Source organism: Carcharodon carcharias, chromosome 20 (genome assembly GCF_017639515.1).
Source record: "Carcharodon carcharias isolate sCarCar2 chromosome 20, sCarCar2.pri, whole genome shotgun sequence".
NCBI classification, from domain to species: domain Eukaryota; kingdom Metazoa; phylum Chordata; class Chondrichthyes; order Lamniformes; family Lamnidae; genus Carcharodon; species Carcharodon carcharias.
In genome coordinates this window covers 110,777,659-110,791,084 of record NC_054486.1, presented here as the reverse complement: position 1 = coordinate 110,791,084, position 13,426 = coordinate 110,777,659, and the positions used below count along the sequence as shown (strand labels likewise).

The 13,426-nt window shown below is 43.7% G+C and overlaps 1 protein-coding gene across 1 annotated transcript in view; it reads right to left on the bottom strand.

Moving 5' to 3' along the window:
• LOC121292383 (coiled-coil domain-containing protein 170-like) overlaps positions 1-13,426 on the bottom strand; it is a 50,976-nt gene that overhangs the window by 16,204 nt on the left and 21,346 nt on the right. The window contains exon 9 of the mRNA XM_041214232.1: positions 235-261. Coding sequence (XP_041070166.1) covers positions 235-261 — 27 coding nt within the window. The remainder of the gene's footprint in view (positions 1-234; positions 262-13,426) is intronic.

Genomic DNA, 13,426 nt, shown 5'->3' with positions numbered 1-13,426 from the left:
CTTGGCAATGGACATTTTAACAGATAACATCTAGAACTGGTGGAATGTTAAACACAAAAATATTGAATTTTATTGAAATCTTGCTCAGATTAAAAAGTCATAAGTTAAAGTTGCACTGTTTTGCAAAGCAAAATTATGTCATGGGCCAGCGTGTTAATGGCTTACGGATCACCCACTAGCTTGATTACACAAGTCACTTGCAGACATGGATGTATACATCCGGAAAGGAATTACCTGCGGCTCCAGTTTTGGGCTGTTTTGCTGTGAAAAAAAAAAAATTACTTCTTGGAGGAAACATTCATCAGTGGTGCTGTGTGGAATATTATGGTCAAGACAAATTCGCCTTTGAATCTAATTTGAAAAAGATTGACATAACCAAAGGGGTTGAAATGACTACAAAGAGAAGGAAAAATATATTTCCAAAAGGCATTGCATAGAAATCTATAAATCTGTTCTGTTTTTCTTCCTGATTGAGCAACAGCTTTGCAGCACTTAAGCTGCTTTAAACCAGTGAAATACCTTCTGAAATGTGGTCACTGTTATAGTCAGAAGTATCATAGAATGATGCAGCACAGGAGGAGACCTCCCCTACCTTGAACAAATTTGTGCTGATTTTCATTCATTAGTCTGTATTTTTCCAAGTGTCAATTAATTTTGTCCCAGATTGTAGTGCCCGCAGGTTTCTCCACACTCATGTCAGGCTGACTGGCCTGTAGGTGTCGTGTTGTTTTGTCCTCTCCTGTCCTCTCTCCATTTTTGAAGAGAGGTGTAACATTTGCATCTTCCAGTCCACTGGCACCACCCCCAAATCTACAGAGAACCCGTAAGATTGTGGTCAGCGTGGAGTATAAGGGTCTGGCACATATAGGGTTAATGTGGGGCTGAGTACAGTACCACCCACATAGTGATGTAAGTGAACACATGACCCAGACCCACGGTCAGTTGTGGTTTTGAGCACAGAGACGTGTATAGACCTAAGCATGGAGACAGCTGCTAGCCTGTACCCTTCAGCCAGAAGATACCTGCCAGTGACCACAAGTAAACAGATCCACCAGGAGCAAATGCTCAGTGAGGATTGTGCCTGCATCCCAGATACTGTCAATAAGAATGGCCCCAACAGAGACAGAACAGAGAGACCACAGAAACCTGGTTCGAGCAGCAAGAACACTTTACCGTTATGGATGACCTCCTGGTGCGGGATGAGCAGCTGATCATCCCAGTCTCCCTGCAGCCAGAGATCCTTCAAAAAATACACCAGGGTCACGTGACCATCACTAAGTGCAGAGCACGGCCCAATCCGCTGTCTGGTGGCCAGGCATTTCCAAGGCAGGTGAGGACACCATTGCAAATTGCCGCTTGTGTGCATTGCACAGACAGGACCAAGGAGAGTCCCTCATCCCCACACAATTCCCCACTGTGGGAGAGGCTGGCTGTGGACCTGTTCATCTGCACCAGCAAATCCTTCCTTATAGTGGTGGACGACTTCTCCAGATGGATTGAGGTGAAGCAATGATATAAAACTACCACAGAGGCAGTAATTAAGGCAGTAAAAGAGATGCTCGCGAGCCAAGGCATTCCGGACAAGATCATGTCTGTTAACGGCCCACAATTTTCCAGAGAATACTCTGCCCACTTCCTCCACCACACCCAGCTTCTGCTACTGTCCCAGCTCCCTGAGATACCCACAGTTAAATGGAGAAGCTGAAAGAGGGATCTGTACGGTAACAGCCCTCCTGATAAAGGATGAGGACTTTCCCACATCGCTGCTCACAGCGTCCACCCCTTTACATTGTGGCCTGTCCCCATCCAAACTCCTGATGGATAGAAAACTCGACACACAACTTCCAATCTTATCGGAAAAACTCATACCAGGGTTGGTGACCAAGGGTTAGCAGGACATCCAAGCAAGAGAGCAGTCGTACAGACAGAAGCAAGCCTCCACCTACAACAGAAGGTGCCGCACTAGACCCTCGCCACTATTACAGCAAGGTGACAAGGTCTGGATTAAAGACCTCGAGAGAGAAGGAACCGTCATTAGAAAGAGTGAGGACCAACCTCGCTCCTACCTGGTTGGCACCACAATGGACCCAGTCAGGAGAATCAGGAGGAGTCTCCTCCTCATCCCTAGACAGCCCATCGCCACTGTGCAGTAGAGAGATATCGGGGGACATACCCAGGTGTCAGAACAACCTCCAAACCAACAAGAACCAGCAACGACAGAGTCTGCAACTCCTCCGACAGAACTACGAACGAGACATGGAAGGGTTATTGGGCCTCTAGACTGCCTGAACATTTAAGTTCAAGGATTTTAAGGGGAAAGATGGGGTAATGATAATGTAGTAACAACAATGTAAATGAATGGGACTGATAACAATGTAAGACATGAAGTAAACTAGTAAAACTCCAAATGTAATGTGGAACTAATTACAGTACCACCCACACAGTGATGTAAGAAGGCACATGATCCAGACCCAGGGTCAGTATGGTGTTGAGCAGAGACGTGTATAGACCTAGGCATGGAGATAGCTGTTAGCTTGTGCCCTTTACTGTATGTGTAAATAGTTCCAGTAATTAATAAAGACTTCAGTTAACCTACAGAAGCCTACAGAGACTTCTTTAACACATACCAATCTGTAACCAACACCCTCACAACAAGGGCCTCTGCAGTTTCCACTCTTGCTTCCCTCAGTAACCCAGGATGCATCCCATCCAGACCCGGTGACTTATCTACTTTGAGCCCTATCTACACTTAAAGTACCTCCTCTTTACCAATTTTTATTCTGTCCAATATCATTACTGCCTCCTCCTTTACTGTGACATTGGCAGCAGTGAAGACAGATGTAAAATTCTTCTTTAATACCTCAGCAACATCCTCTGTCTCCACAAAAAGAGCTTCTTTCTGGTCCCTAATCAGCCCCATCCTTTGACTCTCCGTTTATGTTTTATATGTTTGGGTTCACTTTTATTTTAGCCAATAAACTGTTCTCATGCTCTCCCATTGCCACCCATTCACTTTTTAAGATCTCTTAGTTCCTCTATGTATTCAGCTTCTCATAAGCCTCCTTATTCTGTTTTATTTTAATCTCTATATCATCAGCCATACAGGGAGCTCCAGCTTTGGATGGTCTTCCTTCCCCCCTTTGTTTGGGAATGTTTCTCCTCTGTACCTGAACCATCTCCTTTTTACACTCTCCATCTGATGGAAAAGGGGACAGAGTCACTGAAAAAGAGGCAAGAAAGCTACACAAGGACGACACTGGGAGTGAAAGGTTATAAGCATCAGGAAAGGCTGAACAGGCTCGGGAAGTTTCCTTGGGCTAAGAAAAGGCTGAGGGATGATGTTCCCACTTGTGGGGAAGACCAGAACTGGTCATAAATTATAAAATAGTCATTAATAAATATAATTACTATTTTGCCAACCAATTTCTGATTCCAATCCACCAGCAACAAATCCCTTTCCAACTCTAAAATTAGTCCTCCTACTAGGGGAGTGTTTTCACGTTTGATTTTTTTTCTTGTTCTTTTCCATAACTATTCTAAACCTGGTCAATTTGCACAGTTACAGCATGGATTAGATACAGAATAAAGCTCCCTCTACATGTCAAGAAGATGTAATAATCCTCACAATGTTATTGGAATTTATTGTAAAATAGAGTAATAGCGGGATGTGCCTATTTGTCTATATGTGTGTGTGTGTCTGTGTGTGTGTGTGTGTGTGTGTGTGTGTTTGTGTGATTAATTGACTCAGTCTGGGTGTTTTCATCCAAGAAAAGGGGATAGGTTTGAAATGTTAATTAGATAAACAGGGGGAAGCTTAGAAACATAAAATAAACCAGACTAGATTGTTTTTGAAGGAGGGGTGAAATGTGTCACCTGACCAGGTGAAGTTTAGAAATGGTGTGTTTATTTTTCCCAAAGATTGCTGGTAAAACTTAGTGCTATGAGACATTTTTATTATCAGAAAGATAAAGTCCAAAGAGATAGTGAAACAATGGGTATTTGCATTCAAAGCGGAAGATATGTATAAAGAAAAGAAGAACTGTTTGTAAGGGAAGGCATTTTTAAGATCTTACAAGTATGAAAAGCCTTCAGCATCAATGCCTCAAGATGCTGTCTCCAGGGACTGAAGTTAAGAAAACTCACTTGGAATTCAACTGATTCAGGCTATTGTGTGTCATCTTGCCTGGGTCTTTCAAAATCTATGTGTCTTCTTGTTGCCTTAACGAAAGTATAACTGGGAGTTAGATTGATTATGGGATTTAGCGGTTTTCATAGTAGTAATTTGTAGATCTGTGTATGTATTTAAAATAATTTCTCTTATTGGTAAATGCTTAATCTAGTTTTGTAAAAACCTATAAGACTTGGTGGTCTTATTACTACTGAAATCAAAGCATGCAGCTTGAAATTTAAACAAATTGAAAATTAGTTGTGACAGTTGTTTCAAGTTTTCCTCTGGGATTTGAACACTCAGCATTTACCATCTGCTGTGTCATAACAGTCTCCATTAAGCACTCCCAGGGCATGTACAGCACGGGGTTAGATACAGAGAAAAGCCCCCTCTACACTGTCCCCATCAAACACTCCCAGGACAGGTACAGCACGGGGTTAGATACAGAGTAAAGCTCCCTCTACACTGTCCCCAGCAAACACTCCCAGGGCAGGTACAGCACGGGGTTAGATACAGAGTAAAGCTCCAGCTACACTGTCCCCAGCAAACACTCCCAAGGCAGGTACAGCACGGGGTTAGATAGAGAGTAAAGCTCCCTCTATACTGTCGAACAAGTTAACTAGTTATTGTCTGATTGATGTTAATACTGTGTTTCACAACATATTTGTGCTGCACTTGTCACTAACACTGCTTCAGGATGTCCTAGAATTGCTTTGAGGTGTCCAATGAATGTGAATGGAGCTGTATAAATGCAAAGATAAAAACAAAAAAACGCGGATGCTGGAAATCCAAAACAAAAACAGAATTACCTGGAAAAACTCAGCAGGTCTGGCAGCATCGGCGGAGAAGAAAAGAGTTGACGTTTCGAGTCCTCATGACCCTTCGACAGAACTTGAAAAAAAACAAAAGGAAGGGGGAAACAGAAAGGGGGTGGGGATGGAGGAGGGGGGTAACAGAACTTCGCCGATGCTGCCAGACCTGCTGAGTTTTTCCAGGTAATTCTATTTTTGTTTTGGATTTCCAGCATCCACAGTTTTTTTGTTTTTATCTCTGTGTTTAATTGACTGCCACTGCTCTTCAAGAAATGCCTCTCCTTGAAGAAGTTCTGTTACCTCCCTCCTCCATCCCCACCCCCTTTCTGTTTCCCCCTTCCTTTTGTTTTTTTTCAAGTTCTGTCGAAGGGTCATGAGGACTCGAAACGTCAACTCTTTTCTTCTCCGCCGATGCTGCCAGACCTGCTGAGTTTTTCCAGGTAATTCTGTTTTTGTTCTGTATAAATGCAAGTTCATTCTCATCCTTTAATGGATACAGAAAAGTCCAGAATTCAAACTACCTCAGAAACCCTTGAAAGCTCTTATAGTTTTCTGGAATCTCACCCTGGATTTTGCATCCCCACTCAAGGTAATGACTTTTCGTATATTATTCTTGATTTGTTTACAGTGGGAGCAATCAAAAGGCAAGAAGGTTCAACTTAATAAAAGAGGAAGTGGATTAGTACATTTTAAAAACAGGATTTCAATATTTTCCAGGAATTAATTTTAAAAGAAAAACACCGGTTAATGTACGTAGGCGTGCAATAAAGCTCTGTCTGAGAGCCAGTCCTTTAATACTTGCACGTTGATAAGAATCAGACAGCTACTTATATTTGTGTTAGGATCAGCTTCACTGTCTGCAACAGAACGAGGGTGTCCTAACTCACCCAGCATTCAGAGAATCTCGCAGCACAGAGGAGACCATTCAGCCCAGGAATCTGCAAACTGTGGTTCTGGAGCCACATGCAACTCTTTAACATCCCACTTGCAGCTCCCTACCTTTCTCAGATGGATTGTATTCGCATGAAAAAGTCGGGGGAGAAAAATTAAGTCAAGAAAACTGAAAGCTATGGGCACATAAAAACCAATCATAATGCTGCACTTGATGGATTTGAATGACCATTTTAACAAGCAATAGCAATTGTGCTCTATGTAAACCTGTTTGAGTGATATAACTACACCCTGGTTACAGATAATGCATTCGGTTCGAGAAACAGGCTCATGGTTGCAACCATTAGTATTTCTAATATATCTGAGGTGATAAATGATTTTGATTCTGCTATTAGAAGCTATTTCTAATCACAAGAATCAATAACCGAAGTAAATTGTCTTAATTCTACACATCAAGCATAGTGTCATTTACAGCATAGAAGGGAGTCATTTGGCCCATTGAGTCCATGCCAACTCCCCAAGGAGAAATCCAGTCCCTTTGCCCCGCTCTATCCCTGTGATCCTGCAGTTTTATTTCCCTCAAGTGCCCGTCCAGTTTCCTTGTGACATCATTGCTGGTCTCCACTCCTACCACCCTCGGGGCAGTGAGTTCCAGGTCATTACTGCACTCTCCCTCTCTCTGCAGTCTCTTCAGGTCCCAAGCCTTAAGATGGTGTTGATGACCATGGACTTAGTCCATGATTATGCTCAGCAAGGTGCTGCAGTCTTTGTCATTGTCTTTTTCAGGTTCTGGCTGACCAGGGAACACTCCCACTCTTACCACCTGCCATCAGCCTATTGGAAGGATTCCCAGGCTGATAATCAGCCTGTTTGGCCCCATTATGAACACACCTTCCTTGGCCATCAAGGCCTGAAGCGGGACTTAAACCCAGAGCTTCTGGCTCAGAGGTAGGGACAAGACCCACTCAACCCAAGAGTCCCCCACATTACTTGATGTGTAAAAAATTTCTTCCTCACATTCACCCTGAATCTCTTGCCCAAAATCTTAAATCTGTCTCCCCTGCTCCTTGTACCATCAGCTCATTAGAACAGTTTTTCTTTGTCTACCTTATCCAAACCTGTCATCATCTTGTGCACCTCGAACAAATCTCCCCTCAATCTCCAAGGAGAACAACCCCAGCTTCTCCACCCTAACCTGGTGACTAAAATCCCCCATCTCCTGGAACTGTTCTGGTGAATCTCCTCTGCACCATCTCAAGGACCCTCACATCCTTCCTAAGGTGTGGTGACCAGAATCGGACACAATACTCTAGTTGGGATCTAACCAGAGCTTTATAAAGGTTCAGTATAACTTCCCTGCTTTGTACTCAGTGCCTCTATTTATGAAGCCCAAGATCCCATCTGCTTTGCTAACCCCTCTCTCAATGTGTCCTGCCACCTTCAAAGATTGATGCACATGCACCCCTAGGTCCCTCTGTTCCTGCAAACTCTTTAGGATGTTAAGTCTATATTGTTCCTCTCCATCCCTGCTGCCAAAATGCATCACCTCACATTTCTTAAATTCTATCTGCCTCTTGTCAGCCCATTCAGCTAGCCTAGCTATGTCCTGTTGCAAACAACTGGTATCATCCTCATTGTTGGCCACCCTCCAAGTTTGGTATCATTGGCAAATTTTGAAATTTGACTCCGTTTTCCAAGATCCAAGTCATTTATACATAATGAGAAAAGTACTGATCCCAGCACTGACCCCTGGGGAACACCACTGCCTACCATCCTCCAGTCTGAAAAACCACCATCTACTACAACTCACTGCTTTCTGTCCTTAAGCCAATTTTTTATCCAACTGGATAAAACTCTGGTTGAGGCCTAACTAGAGCCTGTTCCATGAGCCATTTTGTTAACCAGCCTTTTATATGGAACTTTGTCAAGAACTTTCTTGAAATCCATATGGAGAACACCCATTCCATTCTCTTCCTCAACCTTCTCCATTACTTCTTCAAAAAATTCAATTAGTTTAGTTAAACAGGATCTGCCTTTTACAAATCCGTGCTGCCTCTCCTTAATTAACTCAAATCTCTCCAAGTGCCAGTTCATTTTTTTCCCCCTGATTATTGTTTCTAAAACCTAACCCACCACCGATGTTAAATTGTAGCCTATAGTTGCTAGGATTGTCCTTGCACCCTTTCTTGAATAAGGATAAACATTTACCACTCTCCAATCCTCTGGTACCCCCTCATACCTCAGGAAGAGTGGAAAACTGTGACAAGCCCTCCTCCTATCTCCATCCCCACTTCCTTTAGAACCTGGGATGCAAGCTGTCTGCACCAGGTGACTCAGTCACTCGAAGCATAGCCAACCTTTCCAATACCTTCTCCCTTTCACTTTTCACCCCATCCATTTCATCCATTATCTCCGCTTCTGTCAATATTTTGTCAGATTCCTCTTTCTCAGTAAACACCAATATAAAGAACTCATTAAGCATTCCAGCCTCTAAGTATATATATCACCCTTTCTGTTTCTAATAGGACCCATTCCACCTTGCACTACCCACTGACAATTTACAAGCTGATAGATGATTTTTGGCTCCCTTTTATATTAATTGACATTTGATTCTCATATTATCTCTTTGTCAGTCGTGTTTTCCTTTTTGGACCCTCTCTCCACCTATTGAATTTAACCTGGTTCATGCGTCAGCCACCCTCCAGTGTCTCTGCTGACAATATTACAGTTTAAAAACCCATCAAAAACTGTGAGAATTCCATTAGATGTATTTTAATTTTGATTATTTCTTTCTATAATTAAATGAATTCACTTGCATTTATTTTTTATCCAAATTATGCCTCTGCCAGCGACACTTGGCAATCTGCTAAGTATTTGGTTCAGAAATGCTGAGTTTTTTGTCTTGCCATTCTCAATAATTTTTTACTTAAGGCAATGTTTGATAAAAGCTCCTCGGGTTAGAGAGGTTGTCAACCCCCTGAGCTATCCAATTGGTCCCACTCACCCCTAACTTTTACCCATAGACCATCAAAGCTTCCCCCCTTCAAGTATTTATTAAAGGGGAGGAAAGTGGATTCAGCAGACAGTTTAGAGGAAGGATCCCCCTCCTCTGAACCCCATTGAGAACTGAGACTTGGCTGACACTCAAGTGCAGGACTGAGGTCCTTTGCACTGTCAGAGGCATTTTTTTGGATAAGGAGCTAAAGGCCTGTCTGCCCCTCAAAAAGGGGTAAAAAATCCCATCCACTATTGGAAGGAGCACAGGGGGGTACTGCCTGGTATCGTGGCCACTATCTATCCCACAACAATATCACTTATTATCCGGTCATTATCATTGTTTGTGGAATCTTGCTGTGCGCAAATTGGTTTCTGTGTTTCTTATATTACAATAGTGACCATATGTCCATAGTATTCATCAAATGTAAATGTCCTGAGGTTGTAAAAGGCGCTACAGAAATGCAAGTTCGCTCTTCCTTGAAGGTTAATGGGAGATTTAATGGTGTGATACATCTCACTCAGAGAGTCCGAGTTGCTGTGGCAACATACACTTTTACATGGATGTTGTAGTCAGGATAGTGATGGTAGAGGCTCCAATATCTTTCCATCACATGGCTGCCAGCAATCTTTCCCACTCTTGCCACCTGTCATTGGTGTGTGTGTTGGAAGGATTTGTGGATTGATACTCAACCTGTTTGACCGTGGTAGGAATACACCTTCTTGGCCATCAAGTCCTGGAGTGGGACTTGAACCCAGAGCTTCTGACTCAGAGGCAGGGTCAAGAACATAAGAACACAAGAAATAGGAGCAGGAATAGGCCATTCGGCCCCTCAAACCTACCCCGCCACTCAATAAGATCATGGCTGATCTGCCCCAGGCCTCAGCTCCTCTTTCGTGCCAGCTCCTCATAGCCCTCAACTCCCGGATATTTCAAAAATCTATCCACTTGCTCTTTAAATACTTGCAGTGATTTAATCTCCACAACTCTCTGGGGTAGAGAATTGCAGACATTCACTGCCCTCTGAGAGAAGAAATTCCTTCGCTTCTCAGTTTTAAATCAGTGCCCTCTCATTCTGTAACCAAATCCCCTAGTTCGAGATTCCCTCACTAATGGAAACATCTTCTCAACATCTACCCTGTCAAACCCCCTCAGAATCTTGTACATTTCAATAAGATCACCTGTCATTCTTCTAAACTCTAATGAATAAAGGCCTAACCTGTTTAGCTGTTCTTGATAAGTCAACCCCTTCATCCCAGGAATCAGCCCAGTGAATCTCTTTTGAACTGCCTCCAATGCCAGTATATCCTTTCTTAAATACAGGGACCAAAACTGTACTCAGTACTCCAGGTGTGGCCTCACCAACACCCTGTACAGTTGTAACAAGACTTCCCTATTTTTAAACTCCAACCCCCTAGCAATACAGGCCGAAATTCCATTTGCCTCCTTAATTACTTGCTGAACCTGCATGCTGGCTTTTTGTGTTTCATGCACAAGAACACGCAGATCCCTCTGTGCTGCACTTTTTTGGAGTCTCTCTCCATTTAAATAATAGTCTGTCTTTTGATTTTTCCTGCCAAAGTGCATGACCTCAAACTTTCCTACATTAAACTCCATCTGCCAAGTTTTTGCCCACTCACTCAACCTGTCTATATCCCCTTGCAGATTCCTTATGTCCTCATCACAACATGCCCTCCCACCTGTTTTTGTATTGTTAGCAAGCTTGGATACATTACACTCTGCCCCCTCCTCCAAGTCATTAATGTAGATTGTAAATAATCGAGGCTCTAGGACTGATCCTTGTGGTACTCCACTAGTCATGTTTTTCCAAACTGAGAAAGACCCATTAATCTCGACTCTCTGTCTTCTGTCTGTTAACCAGTCCTCAATCCCTGATAATACATCACCCTGATTACCGTGAGCTCCTATCTTGTGCAATAACCTTTTATGTGGCACCTTATCGAATGCCTTCCGGAAATCCAAATACATTACATCTACCAGTTCCCCTTTATCAACTCTGCTTGTTATATCCTCAAAGAATATCTAGCAAATTTGTCAAGCGTGATTTCCCCTTCACAAAACCATGCTGGCTCTGTTCAATTGCGTTAGGCTTTTCTAAATGTCCTGCTATTTCTTCCATAATAATGGACTCTAGCATCTTCCCAACGACAGATGTTAAGCTGACTGGCCTATAGTTTCCTGCTTTTTGCCTCTCTCCCTTCCTTCTTGAACAGGGGCATCACATTAGCACTCTTCCAATCCGCTGGGACCCTCCCGGAATCCAGTGAGCTCTAGAATATTTCGACCAATGCCTCCACTATCTCTGCAGCCACTTCCCTTGGATGCAGGCCATCAGGTCCTGGTGACTTGTCTGCCTTTAGTCCCTTTAGTTTGTCAAATGCTTTGCCCATCGTGATTGAGATTGTTACAAGATCTTTCCTTCTTCAGCCAGCGTGAAATCGCAGTTGGGGGCCGTTTCCCAGCCACTCCCCGGCCGGCCAACTGCACCCACACACTGAACTCCAAATCCTGCCTGAGAAGTTGGTAGTGGTATTACACGGTCGGAGAAGTTGGTAGTGGTATTACACGGTCGGAGAAGTTGGTAGCGGTATTACACGGTTGGAGAAGTTGGTAGCGGTATTACGTGGTTGGAGAAGTTGGTAGCGGTATTACGTGGTTGGAGAAGTTGGTAGCGGTTTTACACGTTTGGAGAAGTTGGTAGCGGTATTACATGGTCGGAGAAGTTGGTAGTGGTATTACACAGCTGGAGAAGTTGGTAGCGGTATTACGCGGTTGGAGAAGTTGGTAGCGGTATTACACAGCTGGAGAAGTTGGTAGTGGTATTATACAGCTGGAGAAGTTGGTAGCGGTATTACACGGCTGGAGAAGTTGGTAGCGGTATTACACAGCTGGAGAAGTTGGTAGCGGTATTACAGGGTAGGAGAAGTTGGTAGCAGTATTACACAGCTGCAGAGGTTGGTAGCGGTATTATACGGTCGGAGAAGTTGGTAACGGTATTACACAGCTGGAGAAGTTGGTAGCTTTATTACACGGCTGGAGAAGTTGGTAATGGTATTACATGGTCGGAGAAGTTGGTAGCGTTATTACACGGCTGGAGAAGTTGGTAGTGGTATTACACAGCTGGAGAAGTTGGTAGCGGTATTACACGGCTGCAGAAGTTGGTAGCGGTATTACACAGCTGGAGAAGTTGGTAGCGGTATTACACAGCTGCAGAAGTTGGTAGCGGTATTACAGGGTAGGAGAAGTTGGTAGCGGTATTACACGGTCGGAGAAGTTGGTAGCGGTATTACACAGCTGCAGAGGTTGGTAGCGGTATTACACGGTCGGAGAAGTTGGTAGCGGTATTACACAGCTGCAGAAGTTGGTAGCGGTATTACACGGCTGGAGAAGTTGGTAGCGGTATTACACGGTCGGAGAAGTTGGTAGCGGTATTACATGGCTGGAGAAGTTGGTAGCAGTATTACACAGCTGGAGAAGTTGGTAGCGGTGTTACACGGCTGGAGAAGTTGGTAGCGGTATTACACGGCTGGAGAAGTTGGTAGCAGTATTACACGGTCGGAGAAGTTGGTAGCGGTATTACACGGCTGGAGAAGTTCGTAGCGGTATTACACAGCTGGAGAAGTTGGTAGCGGTATTATACAGTTGGAGAAGTTGGTAGCGATATTACACTGTTGGAGAAGTCGGTAGCGCTATCACACAGCTGGAGAAGTTGGTAGCGGTATTACGCGGTTGGAGAACTCATGCACATGTGTGAACTGAGAGCTTGCTCAGGACATACTGAGACTAAGTCTGAATCACATGATGCATTGCATCCTTTCCTCTCTGGTAATGCATATGGAAAACATAACCACCCCCACTGAAAGGTGTAAAACAACACACAAAGCACTGCAAGTCCTCCTCGGAGATTTAATAGAGGGTGTTCAAAATTATCAGGACTTTTAAATATGCAGAAACTGATGCCAGTGACAGGAGAATTGATTTCCTGAGAAATAACATAAACAGCAAAAGAACATTAAGAGAGGGATTGGGGGCGTTTTGTTGTGATCTGGAGTGCCCTTCCTGAAGGGTGGTGGTCCAATAAGAGCTACCAATGTGGAACTGGATAAATAGGTTAAAGAGGAAGTATTTACAGGACAATGGGAAAGAGCAGGAGAGTGGGATTGGAAACATTCAGAGACCTGGCACGGAAACAACGGGCCAAATAGCCTCCTTCTCCACCGGAAGAACCTATGGTTTAATGGGACAAAGCTAAGCTTGGTTCCAGTTGTGACCCAATAGCCCGTTGATAATCGGCACCACAGGAGCTGAGGAATTTAAATTCAGTTAACTAAATAAACCTGGAATGAACAGCTTGTCTCACTGGTGATGACCAGGTTACGTCATGTCCCTCGGGGGAGGAAATCTGCCATCCTAACCTGGTCTGGTCTAGATGCGACTCCAGACCCTTCAGCAATATGGGTGTCACTTAAGTGCCCTCTGAGGGTGCCTACCAAACCACTTTGTATCCAAAAAAACTACATGAAAATAAAGCTATAATCC